General features: G+C 35.1%; 1 protein-coding gene across 1 annotated transcript in view; it reads right to left on the reverse strand.

The window, feature by feature from the left end:
• Positions 1-20,377, reverse strand: part of HFM1 (helicase for meiosis 1) — a 164,166-nt gene that overhangs the window by 80,694 nt on the left and 63,095 nt on the right. The window contains exons 19-22 of the mRNA XM_066266521.1: positions 19,755-19,835; positions 14,664-14,755; positions 13,222-13,328; positions 13,075-13,122 (exon numbers count right to left, since the gene is read on the reverse strand). Coding sequence (XP_066122618.1) covers positions 13,075-13,122; positions 13,222-13,328; positions 14,664-14,755; positions 19,755-19,835 — 328 coding nt within the window. The remainder of the gene's footprint in view (positions 1-13,074; positions 13,123-13,221; positions 13,329-14,663; positions 14,756-19,754; positions 19,836-20,377) is intronic.

Genomic DNA, 20,377 nt, shown 5'->3' on the forward strand with positions numbered 1-20,377 from the left:
TACTGAATATAAACTGTAATTGAAAAAATAAAAACAGAAGGACAGACGGTCCTGAGGTATTTGAACAATTCACTGGAATTCTATACCCTGAGCAGGAAGTCTATTCCTGCCGCTCTCTTCATCTGTGGACAGCACTAAGTAGTTGTGATGTGTATCGAGAAGTTGAAACAGGAAATGTAGGCACTGAGGCCAGAGAGTTAGAGCAGTGCTCCAGGCAGGTATCAATCTCTCAGGAGAGGCAGTAAAACTTTACTTGTTTATTATAAAATATTACTACACTTTTATAAAAGGAATTCTCCACAATCATTAGAGATAGTAAGTAACAAAATAGGCAGGCACAAAGATATTCACAAATACAAAAGCAAACAACAAAGAACTACTTAATATTTGAAAAACAAAACACCACTATAAAACAGACACACAGTATTAATAAAATGGCTAACAATTGAGGAAATAGTTAATAGTTCACAGAAAAAAAGTTTCAATTTGACTCTAAAGGCAAGGGAAGCGAAGGCAAAGATAAATGAATAGGACCACATCAGACTAAGCTTTTGCACAGCAAGAAAAACTGACAACAAAACAGATAGCCAACTAAATGGGAGATATTTTCAAACAACAGCTCAGATAAGGGCCTAATATCCAAAATATACAAAGAACTCATAAAACTCAACAACAAACAATCCAATAAAAAAATGGGAAGAGGACATGAACAGACACTTCTCCCAGGAAGAAATATAAATGGCCAACAGATATATGAAAAGATGCTCATCTTCATTAGCTATTAGAGAAATGCAAATCAAAACTACAATGAGATACCACCTCACACCTGTTATATTACACTGGGGAACAAAATTTTTGTTGCATCCACAAAAACATTTGTTCTTACCTAATTCGAGTGTGCTGATCTCAAATCTGACATTAGTTTTTCTCTGTAAGTAAGCTACAGTTTTTTTGCAATTCAAGATTTTAGGTTTTCATCTTATTGTAAATTTTCAACATTTAGTTTAGCATAATGACGTAGAATGTCTTCTTTGGCATCATCTTTATGAAAATATAATAACATATAATGCAGTAAATACACTAATACTTAAAAGATATGACTACATCAGAATTTTTCTACAATTTTGAAATAGAACATATTAAAACACTTATTTTAATCATAAAATTTGCGCCAAACTTATTTAAATTCTATTCAGGCAAAAATTTGCGTTTGTAGCTCTTGCGTTTGTGTACTTGTTGAGGACAATCTTGTTTGATGCTCCATCAGTAGTCTACTCATCACTAACAGCTTCAAGATTTTCGGGAAACTTATCAAGGTGACTGTCAGGAAGTGAATCTTAACGCTCATGTTACATCCAATGTCGCAGAAAGCCAATAGCATCCTTTGAACCAGAAGTTCAGCCCTGGCCGGTTGGCTCAGCGGTAGAGCATCGGCCTAGCGTGCGGAGGACCCGGGTTCGATTCCCGGCCAGGGCACACAGGAGAAGCGCCCATTTGCTTCTCCACCCCTCCACCGCGCTTTCCTCTCTGTCTCTCTCTTCCCCTCATGCAGCCAAGGCTCCATTGGAGCAAAGATGGCCCGGGCGCTGGGGATGGCTCTGTGGCCTCTACCTTAGGCGCTAGAGTGGCTCTGGTCGCAACATGGCGACGCCCAGGATGGGCAGAGCATCGCCCCCTGGTGGGCAGAGCGTCGCCCCTGGTGGGCGTGCCGGGTGGATCCCGGTCGGGCGCATGCGGGAGTCTGTCTGACTGTCTCTCCCCGTTTCCAGCTTCAGAAAAATGAAAAAAAAAAAAAATAATAAAAAAAAAAAAAGAAGTTCATAGTTTTCTGCTTTTTTGTTGTCAAGGAAGTTCTTAGTAACTGCCACAAAAAACTGCCATGCTGTTTTCTCCTCCTTACTCATCTTCCCGGCAAATTCTTCATCACGTATGAGGGTTCGAATTTGAGGTTCACTGAATACATCTGCTTTTATCTTCTTGAAAGACAAGGCAGGAAAAGTAGAAATAATATGTTGAAAGCATTCACTTTCTCTTTTCAAAGCCTGAGCAAACTGCTTCATTAAGCCAAGTTTGATGTGAAGTGGGGGAAAAATGATCCTGTCTCGATTAACTACAGGTTCATTCACAATATTTTGCATCCCTACTTCCAGAGCTTCACGTTTCAGCCACTCCTTCTGTGTCCAGTGTTTCTCCCGAGCTCGGCTGTCCCACAAACACAGAAGGCAAGGATACTTCGTGAAACCTCTCTGTTGTCCTAGCAGGAAATTTACCATTTTAAGATCCACACAAATGATCCAGTTATGCTCCTCATACTTCAGAAAGTCGAGGACAATTTTTATGTCATTGTCATCTTCTCGCAGATGAGTTAAATAACCTATTGGAACCGCTGAAAATAGGCAATATATGCACGTGTCACAAATGATGATATATTGCCTTTGACGTTGAAGTGTGTAACAGCAACATATACAGGTATTGATCAACTTACGACCTATGTAACTTATGACCATTCGACTTTACGACCACAATTGTTAGCCATGACTGCTCTGCGTCTGGCAGCGCAAGCGTTGCCCAGCTGGGCGTATGACAGTGCGGACCAGCTTCCGGCAGCACTACCAACTCTGCGTGCACCATTTCAACTGTTATCCCAGACTCAGTACATATATAACAATAATGAAAGAAAATTATGATAAAATATGACTTAAAGATTTTTATATCATTTCACAGTACTGTACATATAGCCTACTCAACTTACAACCAAATCGTGTTACAACCAATCTGTTGGAACCAATCATGGTCATAAGTCAAGCACTAGCTGTATAATAGAAGGTGTCAGGACTATTCTTACATTTATGCCTACTCGAAGAAGCCATGATTCAATCTTAAAACAAAATAAGAGGGTGTTTTTATCAGATAGTAATTTTTTACATTTAAAAACAACTACAATTATGTAAAAGTGATGCTTGTAAAACATTAACTGCCTTGTGGTTATGTTCAATCCAAGAGTCATTGCCCTTTAACTCCAATTTTAAAACCACTGTATGCCATTAACTGTAACAAAAAGACATTAAAACTGCATAAAAAGTAGAGCATGCACCAAGAAATGGATTTCATATTTGGAATCAGAAATGCAGAAATATATAGAAACAGTTCTAAAACCTCATGCAACAGAACATGAAAAAAAATTGTTCTCCAGTGTTAGCTATTATCAATAAGACAGGTAATAATAACAAATGTTGGAGAGGCTGTGGAGAAAAAGGAACCCTCATCCACTGTTGGCGGGAATGTAAAGTAGCACAACCATTATGGAAGAAAGTATGGTGGTTCCTCAAAAAGTTAAAAATAGAATTACCATATGACCCAGCAATCCCTCTATTGGGTTTATACCCCCAAAACTCAAAAACACTAGTACGTAAAGACACATGCAGCCCCAGGTTCATTGCAGCATTGTTCACAGTGGCCAAGACATGGAAACAACCAAAAAGCCCTCGATAGATGATTGGATAATGAAGATGTCGTACATATATAGGATGGAATACTACTCAGCCATAAGAAATGATGACATAGGATCATTTACAACAACATGGATGGATCTTGATAACATTATACTGAGTAAAATAAATCAGAAAAAAATAAATCAGTGAATAAATCAGAGAAAACTAAGAACTATCAATATATAATTCCATACATAGGTGGGACACAAAAATGAGAGTCAGGGACATGGACAAGAGTGTGATGGTTACCCGGGGAGGGGAAGGGAGGGAATGGAGGGGGTGGGAGGAGGGGAGGGGCACAAAGAAAACCAAATAGAAGGTGACAGAAGGCAATTTGACTTTGGGTGATGGGTATATAACATAATCAAATGTCAAAATGACCTGGAGATGTTTTCTCTAAATCTATGTACCCTAATCAATGTCACCCCCGTTAAAATTAATTGTCTAAATAAAAAAAAAGTTTCAAAATAAGTATAATTGATGTATAGAATTAGTATTTTCAGAGAGGTTAGAAATACCACATACATTTTAGAAAGTCAAGTAGAGATACAATAAAATAAAAATTTTATCACTGAAAAAACTCAACAGATAATGATGAAGAGCAAATTAGTTTGTTTGAAAGATGACTAAGCAAGCTAAGGTACTGTTTTAAGAGACAATAAAAACAAAAGCAAAGAGATAAAAAGAGAAAGAAAGTATAAAATGTGGAGGAGTTATAGGTTTCAACATTCACCTAGTAGGAGTGACAGAGAAATGAACAGAGAATAATTAAATTCAATAATAAAATAAAATTTCCCAGAGCTGATGAAAGATACAAGTCTACATATTAAGGTGCTCAGAGTACTGTGCAAAAAATAAAAATAAAGACATACTCCCAAAGTTTCATGGTGCTATTTCCGAACAGAGATAAAAGTTATCTTACTATTCCAAAAAGGAAACAAAATACTATTAGTAAAGGACTGAAAACAGATGGAATAACCAAGAACAAATGCAAGAACAGTATCAAATATTAACCAAAGAAGAGAATTAGGCTATAATAAAGAATAAAAGGCATCTACTTGAGCAAAAGGATTGCAATCTGTGAGACACATACTCAGGCAGCAACCTAAACTGAACTTCGGAGAGAACAGAGAAAGGCAAGGCATATAAAGGCAAAAACAACACTATTGAACTATTTTATGCAAATGAGGAACTGCTGGCTAGTTTAACAAAGATTGGTTAGTTCCAATATGCAAATAAGAGATGTAAAAGCTACAAGGAAGGAATTAAAGTCCCTAAGTGTTCATATAACAGTTGTTCCAGAATGTTTATGTCTCTGCCTTGAGCTGAGTTTAGCAAAGGGTTTAGCAACTCAATAGCAGCTTTAAGAACTGAGGCACAAGATGTGAACTCTCCCATTTCCTTAATAGTCTACTAACTCTATTTTAAATGATTCTTAGCAATGTTTATTCCATTTTATTTTCTCCATTATCACAGAAAAAGTTCTGATGATTCAGCCAAACTCATTCAAACAGAGTGACAAAATATATATAGTCAGGCTTACAAATATTTAGAAAGACTTAGAATTACTTGAGATTGTATCCAAAAGAAAAACTATGTATCTAACGACAAGGAAGACAGAGATTTTTAAAAGCAGAAAGTAAAAAAAGAAATCAGTGAAAAAATTTAGGTTAGTTTATCATTTTTAATGCACAGTAAAATTAACAATCTGGACCTAAAATCTCACATGACCTGAACAATGCAGAGACCAGAAGGGAAGTGAAAATGTGATAAAAATTTTGTCTTATATGGAAAAGTTTTAAGATGTTCTTTTTCTATACAGACATACCTCATTTTATTGCGCTTCACAGATGCTGTATTTTTTTTTTACAAATTAAAGATAAGATCCTCCATCAACAACAAAAAAACTATAACTCTCTGAAGCCTCAGATGATGGTTAGCATTTTTAGCAATAAAGTATTTAAATTAATTAAGGGATATACATTTTTTAGACAATGCTATTGTACAATTAATAGACTGTAGTATAGTGTAAACATAACTTTATATGCACTGGGAAACTAAAATATTTTTATGACTCACTTCATTGTGATATTAGCTTTACTGCAGTGGTGTAAAAGTGAAACTGAAATATCTCTGAGGTATGCCCAATCACTGGCAAAGAAATATAAATCTACATATGTAATGTAAAATTTTAAAGGAAGAGCTACCTAGAAGAACAAAGAAAACTTGATATAGTTAAAAAGAGGCAAAAAAAGGCAGAAGAAAAATAATTGAGTGAAAAAAAAGAGCCAACAAGCAATAATCATGCTAATTATTAATAGAAAGCATGCCATAAGAGTAAGTTCTAATGTTACCAGAAGAAATAATGAGACCTCGATTCTTAACTTTGAATGAAATAATTCAATCAAGAGACAAAAGTACAGCAAGTAAAGGAAGAATTTATTGGCTGTGCAGCGATAAAGTTAGAGAAAAGCAGACCCTGGAGACAGGTTCAGGCAGAGTTAGCCAGGACAAGCTGCCACAGTCCCTGGCTGCATATCTCATGGGGTCCTCTAGAGAGCTTAGGAGAAAGATAGAGACAAGAAAAATACATGTGGGGGGAAGAAGAGGAAAATGAGGGGAAAGGCACAGGCATGCTTCTGAGAGGGCTAGAGTGCTGGGTCCTCCAACCTATGGTCTTTTAAGGGTGGAGATCTGGCCCTAGACAGTTGGCTCAGTGGTGGAGTGTTGGCCTAGCACATGGATGTTCTGGGTTTGATTCCCGGTCAAGGTCCACAGGAAAAGCGACCTACAGCTTCTCCATCCCTTCCCCACTCCCTTCTCTCTTTCTCTTCTCCTCCTGCAGCCATGACTCAGTTGGAGCAAACTGACCCTGGGCACTGAGGATGGTTTCATGGCCTTGATTCCCGGTCAAGGTCCACAGGAAAAGCGACCTACAGCTTCTCCATCCCTTCCCCACTCCCTTCTCTCTTTCTCTTCTCCTCCTGCAGCCATGACTCAGTTGGAGCAAATTGACCCTGGGCACTGAGGATGGTTTCATGGCCTTGCCTCAGGCGCTAAAATAGTTCTGTTGCTGAGCAATGGAGCAACAGCCCCCAATGAGCAGAGCATCCCTTACCCCATAGGGGGCTTGCTGAGTGGAGTATGGTTAGGGTGCATGTGGGAGTCTGTTTCTCTGCCTTACCCCTTCTCACTTAAGAAAAATAAAACTAAAAATGGTGGCAATCTTAGGGAAAGTCCCAGGGCAGGATTTCAATAGAATATTTATCAGCTCCCCAGGTATGTCCTTAAATTTAGGGTTGTGTTCTCCACTGATTGGTTAGTGCCATGGCAGGAGGTTATTAGTCAATGCCGCTGATCCTGAGCTCAGCTGTGGCATCACTTGTCTGATGTTGTTGCTTTTCTGCACCTGGAGCTGAAATACAACTGAGACCTAGATGTATTTGACATGTGTCAGAGCCTCATTGTCCTAGGGGCTTAATGCTTAAGGGCTACTCTCCAGATCCCTTGTATACTCCCCCGCTAAAGGGATCTAAAACCACATGACTAGCGATATGGAAGGGGAGGAAAGGTCAGGAGAGGATCCCAACCATACCACCAGCGAAATGAAATCAGGGGGATTAAACCAAATGATCAGCTAAGGGAGGAAGGTCACCATGGAGGTGAGGTCCTTATTTTCCAAGTTTTGCCCATTGCTATGCACCTGGGGCTCTCTGCCCTGGTGACTTTCTGTTCCTGGCCTATGAGTCCTTGCTCTGCTCATGCCTAACTGCCTACCACACTAACATATCAGTAATTATAATAAATGTGAATGAGCTGAATTCCTCAATTAAAAGAATTCTGAGACTAGATTTTAAAAAGTGACAAAAATCTAGTTATATGTTATCTATATATTAAAAATAAAATAATATGGAAAGATTAAGAATAAAAAATAAAAAGCTATACTAAGTAAAACAAGTATAGTATTAATATTTAACAGAATAGAATTAAAAGCAATATCATTTGATAGGGCAGTTAGTTGATTTTCTAATCAACCTTCTTCCCTCTTCCATCTACAGCAGTGAAGACAAGACAGGACAAGAAAGGTCTGGGCCAGATAGGTCAGTGGACAGAGTGTCCTCCTAGCACAATGAGGTCGTGGGTTCTATCCTTGGTTTGGGCACATATTAGAGGCAATAAATGAGTGTACAATTAAGTGGAACAATGAGTTGATGTTTCCTTTTCTCTCTCTCCCACCCCCCAACTCAAATTAATGAAAAAAAAATTTTTTTTTAAGTCAGGTCAAGAAAGCTAATATGGACATATTGGCCAACAGGTCTATAGTACCTAATAAATGTCTAAACAACTTCCATGTATTTTATCCTGTTTAGATAATTTCCTTATGATTTGTTCCTTTGTTCACTGCATAATCCCTCCTGAATTTATTATACTCATTCCCACAATGCCACAGATAATTAGACATGTCATTTTTCTGTTTACTGTTCCTTTTTTGTCTGCTTTCCCAAATATACTCATGGTGTATATATTCCCTTGAACTACCTGACATCACATTTCTAGATCCTTTATATAATCTTGCTATATTTTCCTTTTCCAATATAATAAATTTCTCTCTTTCTTGATTAATACAACTCCACATGAAAAATGAGTAATAATTCCCCTTGAATAACATAATTAGCAAATTCTACTTAATATATAACTTAGTGCCTAGGAAACAAATCATTTTTATTCATTTATAATTCACATTAAACAATCATAAGATTTGACCATGTATCTTAAGCCTCAAGTTAAATCACAATAAATATCATAAAGCACATCTCTAATTACAATCCAATAAAATTAGAAATTAACAATAAAAAATGACTTTTTACAAAACTACTTTAAAAATAAAATACTACTTCAAAATTTTAAAACCTAAATAATTGTTAAAAAGGAAATTAAAACTAAAATTATAAACTGTTTAGAAAGAATACAAATAGATTTAGACAATCTATAGAACAATGTCAAAGTGTCACTTCCTAGAAAATCTGTAGTGTTAAATATTTTATAGAAAAATGAATAAATGGAGCTAATGTACAATTAAAAAGAAGAAAGTAGAAGGAATAAAAGACAAAATCAGAAATTAATGAAATAGAAAATAATAGAAAGCAAATGATAAGAAAACAAAATAAATAGAACAATTAAACCTGGTCAATAGATTTAAAAAATGGCTTAAAAAGATTAAAATATAGAAACCTTGCAGATCTAATTAAGGAAAGGATGACACAAATAATATTAGAAACTAGAAAAGACTCATTATATATTCAGAGGAAATTTTAACTTATTTGAAAACAAAACTTTATGCCATAAAAACTAACAAGCAAAGTAAAATGAACGATATCTCCGGAACATATAAATTAATAAAAAATTGATTCAATAAAAGTTAGAAAACCTATAAAGAAGAATATAAATGAAATTGTAGAGAAACCCAACTTTCAGATCTAGTGACTGTGGTGAACTAAAAGGGGTTGCTACCTCTCTATCCTGAATCCAAATCTGATTTTACAAATAATTGAGCAAATGGTTGATGAATCCCAGAACCTAACCCAAAAGTGTCAGAAAGCCCTTAGTGTGAAACACGGGAAACTTGACCACTAAAAATAGTAATAAGACAAGGATGTTTGCTTGCTCTCTGAAACTAGAGAACAGTATACTAAAAGTGTCATGTACAAGTTAAGGAAAACAAAGTTAAAACTATTAGAAATCAAAAGAATAACTATTAGAAATCACTCTTTACAGGTAAAATAATTGTCTGTCTAGGAAAATCTAGCAAAACAGAACTGCTAGGACTGTTTTAAAAAGTTCAGCGAGATAGCCAGATAAAACCATCAAAATAAAAAAACCAGGCTCTCTAGCTGGGTGGCTCAGTAGATAAAGCATCACATTGGCATGCCAGAGGTCACAGATTGGACCCCCAGTCAGGGCACATAGAAGCACTCAATGAGTATACAACTTCCTCTCTCTCAAATCAATGAAAAATTTTTTTTAAAAAAATTAGAAAGCCAATAACATTCCTATATACCATCAATGAATGATCATAAAATGCAATGCTATTCTATGTAAAAAAGGACTCTGGTCATGCTACTGAACAACATAAAATACCAATATACCTATCAAGAAATATAAAACCTAAAAAATTAAATATAAAATATCACAGAAAGACATAAAGATCTGAATAGATGGAGAGAAACGCAATATTCCTAGGTAGAAATTATTTAAAAATTGTAAGAAGAATTCTTCCCCAAACTGATCTATAAAAAAAAAAATTTCAACAGGACTTTTTATAGACCTTGATGAACTGATTTGAAAGTTCATAAGGATCTAAAGTTTAGAATGATCATAGGCAGAAAACTGCAGGAATAGCCCAAAACATTTTTTACAGAACAATAAGGAGGGACTTGCCTTACCAGATAACAAAAATGCAATACAAGTAAAACAATGTGGTATTGTCACAGCAACAAAATAAATAGACTAAATTATTCATTAACACTTCTGACTATCTTTGGGGAACAAAATATACTGCTCACAAAAATTAGGGGATCAGAGAACATGCAGATACTCCAGTACTTTCAGTCTTTTGTATAGTGCATTTTCATCAATGAAATAAAAGTTGGTTTTGCATCTCATTTGTGTAACAGAACAACTTTCTTAGACTTGTCCTTTGCTTTTCTGATTTTCTTGTTTAATAAAAAAAAAATCAAATGCTTTTTTTATCAGTTCATATTCATTTTGAAATATCCCCTAATTTTTGTGATCAGTGTAAATTAACGCCTTTACTCATACCATACAGAAAAATTACTTCAGATGCATTATAAAAAGCTTACAGGAAATTAAAAAATGATTTTAAAGTATTAGAAGAAATGATGGGGAAAGTCCAATGATCCTAGGATACATGGCAGAGACTGCTTTCCTACCAGCATGTATTATCTTTCTTTCTTAATAACAGAATCCCAGTTTTAATCTAGGTACACATCACTAAGACATTTCCTAGTCTCCCTTGCACATAGGAATTAGAAGCAAAAGTGATTCTGGGACTTCTAAGAAGTCTACAGAAAAGAAAAAAAAATATTAAAATGTACTGGCTGAAGCTCTAGCAGTCATCTTGAACAATGAGGTTACCTTGAAATAAAAGTCATGCATGAAATGGCAGGACAGAAAGATAGGAACTCGAGTACTTAACAACATGAAGCCACCATTTCTACCTTGGATTACCTACTTTGAGTTATCCTGTGTAAGCAAAATAGCCTATCTTGTTTAAACTATTGTTAATTCATTTTGTTGCTGTTTGATGTATTTGAAGCTATTCTAAGAAATACAGAATATAAAAGACCTTCCAAACAAGAAAATCCTAGAAATCATAAGAAAGAGGCTAACATATATGATTTTATAGCAATTTAAAACTTCTATATAAAACCAAGTAACATGTATATTCCCTAATAATTTAATTCTATATGCTAAACCAAACACTCAGCATAGCATATCATTGCATTTCTGAATGCAAACTGAACAACTAAGTCATATTCCTTTCTGTATAAAACCAAATACTGTATGTATATTTTAAAATTTTAAAGTAAATTTAAAAATTTTTGGCAGAAGTTCAAAGACACAAAACAAGTATTGGGAGGACATATGAAAATAGTCCTTTTTACACTGAGGATGGGAACTGTCAGAGAAGCCTTTTCCAAGGCAATCTGGCATTACACACTAAATCTTTTCATGTATATACTCTTTTAACCAGAAATCCTTGAAAAATACGGTGTAAATACAAGAAAGTTCATTTCAGCACCATTTATACTAGCAAAGGGCAAGAATTTAAGGGATAAAAAATTTAGGGGGATTAACATCTGAAATTCAGCAAAGTAACAGCAATATGAGGGAGACTAAAAAGTGGTAACTTAGCCATCATCACCCACCAAAAGACTGAACATCTTGGATTTAGAAAGACCCCACACTGCCCTGGCCGGTTTTCTCAGTGGACAGAGCATCAGCCAGACATTCCAAGTTGCTTTCTGGTCAGGACACACATGAGAAGCAACCATTTGCTTCTCTTCCCTTCCCTCTTCCCCTTCTCTCTCTCTTCCCTTCCAGTAGCCGGTAGCTCAACTGGTTTGAGAGTAGGTCCCAGGTGTTGAGGATAGCTTGGCTGATTCTAGCATCAGACCCAGACGGGGGTTGCTGCGTGGATCCTGGTCGGGGTGCATGAGGGAGTCTATCTCCCCTCCTCTCATTTAAAAAAAAAAAAAAAAAAGGAAACAAGAAAGCAAGAAAGACCAGACACACATTCTCTCTCCTTGGCCATGTTCAAGTAGATGCATAAAGGTGGGAAACAATAATGGAGAACAAATATGCATAAAAGCAATTATAAAACCATCAATTTTAGGTTTTAAATCAACCAAAAGAGTGTATGATCCAATTTAATGCAAGATAAAAGAAAACATGAAAGTTGCAAATAGAAAATTCTCAAGAAGATGTTTGTAGAAAACATGTTGATTTGACTCAACAGTTGATGCAACAGAATACATATATCAGAAAGAAACATTGAATCAAGAGATCTTAGGTGTAGTGCTAGCTCAGTCTCCAGTAGAGCAACATAACCTTGAGCAAGTCACAACTTCTCTGGGCAGCACTTGCTTCATTTGTAAAATAAGAGGATTAGGCTACAATGACCTCTGTGGAATTGGAATTTCTAGAGAAATACAGCTAAGAAACAGAACATTAACTTCTGTTGTCCAAGCTACTGACTGGGATTACAAGTTGTATACAACAGTGAGAAGTTTGCTTCTGAGACATCAGGTGTTTGGGGGATAAAATTCAATGAGATGTCAGGAAGTATCCCAGAGAAAGAGTGACCTCCTCTAGCTAGGGAAGAAAAAATTCTTTGGCTGATTTGACAACATAAAAAAATCTTTTTACTTGCAATTGCACCCACTAATTCAAAAGGCTTAACACTAAGATCTAAATACTCAGAAAACAAAGCATCTGGCATAGCATATCATTGAATTTATGATTGCAAACTGTGTAAAAGGCACTACAAATTACAATATAACCTGTTTACTCTTCCAATTACTTCTCCTCTATATAAATTTCCCATTCCTGGCAGAATATTCATCCCACTGTCACATATGCATTTCTTTGCCCATGCTTTTGCTTTTACTATTTGTCTCTCCAAGAATGCTACTATCATTCAAAAGATATTTATTACATCTGTTTTCATGCTGTCCATTACTTCTACGTGTATAGTTCTCATTCAAGTTAACTTGAAAGCTCCTGATGAAAAGCATATTTTCTTTCTTCCATCTATCTTGCCTCAACAGAATACACTCTCAATAAATATTTGTTGATTTTAAAAAATCACAGCCATCTATTTTAATTAAAGTTTGAATTTTTATAAATTAATTTTACATCTATATTCTGACTCATTTTTAATGAAACTATGTTCTCTTCTATATTAAGAAAAATTTTAAATAAAATTTAAAACTATAAAAAACCTTTATAAATAGAAATCATAAACAGGTAGTATTTTAAGACATTTAACAATTATCTTTACCAATTTACTTTCATTTCCATTGTTTTAATTTTTCCTTCCATTGGAAATCTGCAAATAAAAACACAAGGAAAAATTTCTATTATTATTACTTATTTTAACTAAATAAAATCTTTTAAAAATTATTTAAAATATATTTTATTTCTGTACCTGATAGTTACTCGATTTGGATTTTTGTTCAAAGCATTCAGAGTTTTCTTTTCATTTATCCTCAATTGTACATCTAGAAATTCATTGCAGCTGGCTATCATTTTGACCTATAAAATTTCAGCATTTGTCCAATTAATTATGTCCATTCTTCTGTCCTCACATCCACTTTCTCTGTATTTGTTTTTCATGTTGCCTTGAGATATCATGCTTTTATCATTTGGCATAACAGAGTTAAAATTTTGCTTTATACATTTTGTTCTTTAAGGACTCATTCATTCATTCACTCATTCATTTACTAACAATTGTTTACAAATACTTGTTATATGCCAGGCATTGTGCTAGATACTGAGACTAAGACTGTAAAGATTAACAAAATGAAATTTTTAATATGTAGCTCTTGATACTACTATTATATTATTAATCACCCTTTTATAGTTTACAAATTATTATTTCTACTGAGGCTAACATTTTAATGGAAAGAATGCTTTAAATATTGTAGTTCTGCCAGATGACTTTGAGCAAAGTATTCTGTGTGCTTTGGTTACTCGTATCTGTAGAATGAAACTAATACCTATCCTAATTCTCCTACATGTGTACTGAACTCAAAATCAAATGAATTAATGTTAATATTAAGAGTTTTTCTACTCTTGATTTCTTCTTAGTTAAAAATAATTTTACATGTAAATAAAGCCTACTTTTCATCAATTTTTGTGCAATTTTTATTATAATAATCTTACAAAATAGTCAACTTAGCTATTTCAAATAAAAATAAATGTTTTAAATTTAAGAATAAATATAAATATTTTGTCCCACAGTCATGTCCCCAGTAAAAGGAGAAAGCACCAATACAGGTACCAGGTACCAACAACATGACTATGGTTCTATCCACTGCTGTAGCTACAAAGTTGCTGCCACTGTTGATATCTTAGTATAACCTGTTTTTACTGCCATTTTCTCTGAACAATTCTTTTTTCCCTGTCTATCACCAACACTCTATTTCTACTGTTATTGTTATACTGTTGCAAAGGTTCAGGGGAGAGTTGCAAGTATATGGCACATGTGTCCTTCATTGTCCCTCACTCATTTTCCTAATATATCATGCCATATCATCTCAGATCTTTCTCAACATATTACACCTGGTAGCCACTACCAATGTCACTGACATTATCAGTGAAGTTGAAAGGTAGTTACCAGTCCTACTTTGGGTATGTATATACATTTTTTAGCCCTGATACAGAGATACAATTGAAAATATATTCTAAGGAGTAATGCATATCTCATAATCAAGTGTATATAAGGAGAAAACATAAGCACTATTAGAAATGCTTTCTTTGGGGCTCATTCATTCTTAAATTACATGAGATATACAAATTAGTTGTTTCCCCATTATTATTTTTACACTATATCATTATGTATTTCTTTTCTAGTGAAAATTAATTTACCAGATCCAATAAAGTTTCTTTTCCACTGATTGTCCAAAATTTCTTCACTGTTTCAAATGTAATATAATACCAAGCCATCAACTTTCCTGTCTCTATAGGGAAAAAAGAAAAATATTTACCTCATCATCTGAACAACTTGCTTTTTCATGAGTTTAACAATAATTTTTTTTAACATTTATTCTTTGCCCATTAATGACATCAGGGACAAAAGACAAAAAAATCTAGAAGATGCAGTCTCTGAACTTATAGGTTGGTTAGAGGATAATCAGACACAAAATAAATGAACTAGAGAACTAAGTCCAGTTGATAATAATATTTAAATATATAAACTTAAATACAGAGAAAATTAAACCTAAGAAAATGGTCAGTGTGGGATGGCTTACTAGAGATAATGGGTCTTGAGCAGGATTTGAAAGTTAACTAATATGTCTTGGTAGAAAAGAAAGAAAGCCACTACAACCTCAGGTAAAATCAAGACTTATCAAAAAAGTAAAGTTAAAAAGACTGTCACTAGAGATATATGGCTTGATAAACATATGGTTTGACCATATGCAGGTTACTTTACCAGTTTCTTAATGTAACATAAGAATAATACACACACATATATCATATGTACATTGTAATTAAAGGCAATAATACATATAGAATATTTAGCACAGTGTCTAACATGACACGTTGCTACTTTCATTATCAAAACATGATAAATGATAGACTACAGAAGCCCTGAAAGAGCCTTGAAATGCTGTTAAAAGACTTTACATTTTAGATTTGATTTGTAAAATAAGAGAACCACTTAAAATTCTTGAGCAATATTTTAATTAAATTGGAGTTTGAATACAGTGTGTCCGTAAAGTCATGGTGCACTTTTGACCCGTAACACGAAAGCAACATAAGACGATAGAAATGTGAAATCTGCACCAAATAAAAGGAAAACCCTTCTAGTTTCTGTAGGATGATGTGGCAGCATGTGTGCATGCGCAGATGATGATGTAACACCGTGTATATAGCGGAGCAGCCCACAGCCATGCCAGTCGAGATGTGGATGGTACAGAGGAAAATTCAATGTGTTCTGTGGCTCGCTAAATTCAAATCCGTGACCAAAGCGCAACGTGAATATCGGCACGTTTATAACGAAGTGCCACCACATAGGAATAACAGTACCCTGGGATAAGCAGTTGAAGGAAACCGGCAGTTTGGTGGAGAAACCTCGTTCTGGTAGGCCATCTGTCAGTGACGAGTCTGTAGAGGCTATACGGGATAACTACCTATGGATCCCTAAAAAATCTGTGCGTGAGCCCACATTGAACTGCACTGAATAGGTATGAAACTGGGAGAGTTTTCCTTTTATTTGGTGCAGATTTCACATTTCTATTGTTTTTTGTTGCTTTCCTGTGACCGGTCAAAAGGGCACCATGACTTTACAGACACACTGTATAATTTGAAATAGAACACTGAATTGGTTGGGGGTAGGGAGGTGGACAGAAGAAGGGTAAGTAACTGATGAAAAGGTTACTGGTTTCAATGATAAATTGTCAAAAACATTACAAAAGCCTTCCAGACTTGTGAAACAGAAAACAGCTAGGAAGAGAAAAATAGCATACTGCTTCTCTAGGAAAGGGTTAACATTTATAAATATACTACAGGTTTTGCTAAAGAAGGGGAGAATTTGGTATTCATTACACTTAGATATTCCATGGTACAGAAGATAGAATAAGAATCAGGAATAGAGAAATAGCAAGGCCAGCTTAAAAGCCATGTTCTCAATTAGGAGCCTGGTGAATATATTCAGCAAAAATGTGAGTAATTCCATGGTTCATAAAATGGAGCTTCTGAGAGCAGTGTGTGAAATATCTAGAATATGGTTATCAAGATAACTAATGCATTAAATTTTAGGATATATTTAAAGATGCTCTTCTTATTCTAAGTGTTTATAAATTAATATAGGCTATTTCTCTACTAGAGAAAATGAAAGGTTTTGGTAAAAGACTTGATACTTGCTGATTTTTTAGTGAGAATGAAGGTTTCTTAGGTAAGGTATAAAAATAGAAAGGGAGCCATGAAGAAAGTAGAAGGAATGGAAGAAATCTTTAAAAATTCCTGACCAGGCGGGGGTGCAGTAGATAGTGTATCGAACTAGGACGCAGAGGACTCAGGTTCGAAACCCCAAGGTTGCCGGCTTGAGTGCAGGCTCATCCAGTTTGAGCGCAGGCTCAATAGCTTGAGTGCGGGCTCACTGGCTTGAGCATGAGATCATAGACGTGACCCCCTGGTTACTGGCTTAAGCCCAAAGGTAGCTGGCTTGAAGCCCAAGGTTGCTAGCTTGAGCCCAAGGTCGCTGGCTCAAGCAAGGGGTCGCTTGGTCTGCTGTAGCCCCCTGGTCAAGGCATGTATGAGAAATCAATCATGAACAACTAAGGAACCGCAACAAAGAATCGATGTTTCTCATATCTCTCCCTTCTTGTCTATCTGTCCCTCTCTGTCCCTCTGTCTCTCCTTCTGTCTCTGTCACAAAAAAATATGCAAGTGAAGAGAAGAAATAAGCAACTTGCTATCAATATAGCCATTGAATGATGAATATTCTCAGTTACAAATTCAGGATATTTCAAAGTAAAAGTTATACAGTTGGGGGTTGGCAGTAGAGTAAGAAGTCACCAGAATGCACCTCTCACATATCCTACTGCAACAAGTGTCTCTGACTGATGGCCCTAGCTACTATGTTCTGAATCTATCATCATGTTCATACCAAGATCACACTTCTCAAAGTTGCTCCAAACTAATGACTGAGCATGGCAGGAATACTAAGGTAGGCTTATAAAACAAGGGACTCCTCCAATGGGCAATTTTGACTTGCAGACTCCCCTTAGCTTTGCCAAATGGTTTTAGGACTGCAAAGTCTCCTCCTTTCTTTCATTACTTATCTCCCTCCTTCCTATAAAGGTTTGATCTGCAATCCAGTTTATTAACTTTTCAAGCATCTTGCAGTGTAGCTGCAAGATTAATCCTTCTAAGACTTGGCCTTTTGAGTCCTTCTCTTATACACATTACCAAGTAGAATAAAAACTTCAACAAGAACATAAGCATACAAACAAAAATACCTAGATACCTGAGTATTATGATAAAAAATTTAAAAACCAAAAGCTGTAGGAAGTAGAATTAAAACATAAAAGGCTAGGAATTTAAATAAAAAAAGAAAATACTGAACAAGATAGAAAATATTAGTAATATGTAGGAACAAGAAGTCATAAAAAAGAATTGATTAGAAATACTGTGTAAGGATTTCCATCTACATTAATGGCAGGATCAGTAATTATGAACCAAATCTCTTGCTGAAAGCAACTAAAATAGCTAAATAAAATACAAGAAACAAAGCACCAAAGAACAAATAAGGGTTTTTTTTATAGGAGAGGGTTTAAAACCAAAGGGATAAGTACACATAAAATATTTACAAAAACTGATCACATGCTGGGCCGTAAACCAAGTCTCAACAAATTTCAAAAGACTGTAATCATATAGAAAATGTTATACGATCACAAAGCAACTGTACTAAATATCAAGAACAACAACAAAGCTAGAAAGAGAACTAAATGAATCATCATATGTACAGCAATTAAGAACTATAGTTGCAAATAATCCACAGGTCAAAGAAGAAATCATAATGGAATTAGAAAATATTACAAATTGATTGACAATAAAAATACTACAAGTCAAAGCTAATACAAATTCTTAGCCTTAAATATATAGCATTCTTTTAAAATTACATACATATTTATTTCCTTTAAATAAACAGTATATGCATTCCTATGAATTATTGTATTCTGTAAAATTGTATACTAAGTATAACAGAGCTTATGGAAAAAAGTATTGAAGTGAACTACTAAAAAATCCATGCCACCTTCTAAAGAACACTAATCTAAACAATAATCCTAATAAAAATACTACCACAGTTAAAAAGACATGTTAAATTCCTCATAAAACTGTACATCATACATACATAAAACACGCTGTGGGGATTTTTTAAGTAGCTCGATGATGTAGGATATAACAAGAGGCTGCTGAGTTACAAACACAAGGGCAAAATGTCCAAATATTGGGCACTGCATAATACATACTTTCTAGGCAAAATACATGGCCGACCTACACCTAAAGAAGGATTCAGTATAAAAGCATCATGTACATGGTAGAGCGTCGGCCTGGCGTGCAGAAGTCCTGGGTTTGATTCCCGGCCAGGGCACACAGGAGAAGCGCCCATTTGCTTCTCCACCCCTCCCCCTTTCCTTCCTCTCTGTCTCTCTCTTCCCCTCCCAAAGCGAGGCTCCATTGGAGCAAAGATGGTCTGGGCGCTGGGGATGGCTCCTTAGCCTCTGCCCCAGGCGCTAGAGTGGCTCTGGTCACAACAGAGTGACGCCCTGGAGGGGCAGAGCCCCCGGTGGGCAGAGTATCGCCCCCTGGTGGACAGAGCATCGCCCCTGGTGGGCGTGCCAGGTGGATCCCAGTCCGGCGCATGCGGGAGTCTGTCTGACTGTCTCTCCCCGTTTCTAGCTTCAGAAAAAGAAAAAAAAAAGCATCATGTACAGTGCTGTATGCTGTATTCCTGAGAATTCAGCTACATTCAGCTAGACATTTTATTTTAAACTGTTGAAATAAGGAAGTCAATATTATACCTCAATAAACTTCTAATCATGAGTGCTAAAAACTATAAACATTCTTTGTCTCTCTCGCTCTCTTCTATTATACTCTAAATAAAATGAAAGAGAGTGAGAGAAAGAACATAAATAACCATTCAGATAATCGATGTTTGAATAATTCAGAACTGGCAAAACGATATCTACAAGTTATAATAAGTTTGAAACAACCATAAAATTTGAGTATTTCACTCTTCTAAAAGTCATCAGAATCAATAAAGACAAATTCTGTACCTGTCAGAAAGAAGCTCAATAATTTTATAAATGATTCTTATATAAATTCATCATGTTAATGATACCCTGTTGAGAACTAAAATCACAATATAATTTTACCATCAGCTAAATTTAGTAGAAAAAAATGTCTTAAATTAGCAATTATTAGATTTACTAGCAATAATGAAAAAATTACCAGTTGGTTTGAAATTAACACCTTCATCCATAGTTATCAAGTCCAGAGATGATAAATCATTCAGATTCTTCAAACATAATTCTGTTCAAGTGTAGAAAATACATTTTTATTTCAGTAAAATAATGAAGCAGCACAAAATAGAATTTATTTTGAATATGCTAAAGTTGTGTTTCTGTGTATTGTTCTGGGAAGAACTGTAATCTACCTAAGGGGTAAGAAAAAGTTCATTTAAATAAAAGAGCTGAGTAATATGCTAAAAAGATTTTCTAATAGCAACAATAACACAAATAATAAAAATAACTGATAAAATATCATTTACAACTTGGAGCTTTTAAAATGATATATTTGTATTTTCTCATTTAATCATCAAAATAACACAATAAGGTAGATAGTATTAATATTATTTCATGTACAAGTTAGGAAAATAAAAAATAGGCTAAGGAATTTGTTGTAGGTCAAAGTTCAATAAGACAGTGGCTCTCCCCCACTTTTTTTAAATTTTTATCAAAGATATATACACACCAACTATAAAGAGTCAAATAGTTCTAAGATTGTACCCAAAACATCAGTCTTTTTCATCCTCAGAGCTTGCCACTCTCTTAAGGTAACCACTTATGACTGTT

This window comes from Saccopteryx bilineata, chromosome 3 (genome assembly GCF_036850765.1).
Source record: "Saccopteryx bilineata isolate mSacBil1 chromosome 3, mSacBil1_pri_phased_curated, whole genome shotgun sequence".
NCBI lineage: Eukaryota > Metazoa > Chordata > Mammalia > Chiroptera > Emballonuridae > Saccopteryx > Saccopteryx bilineata.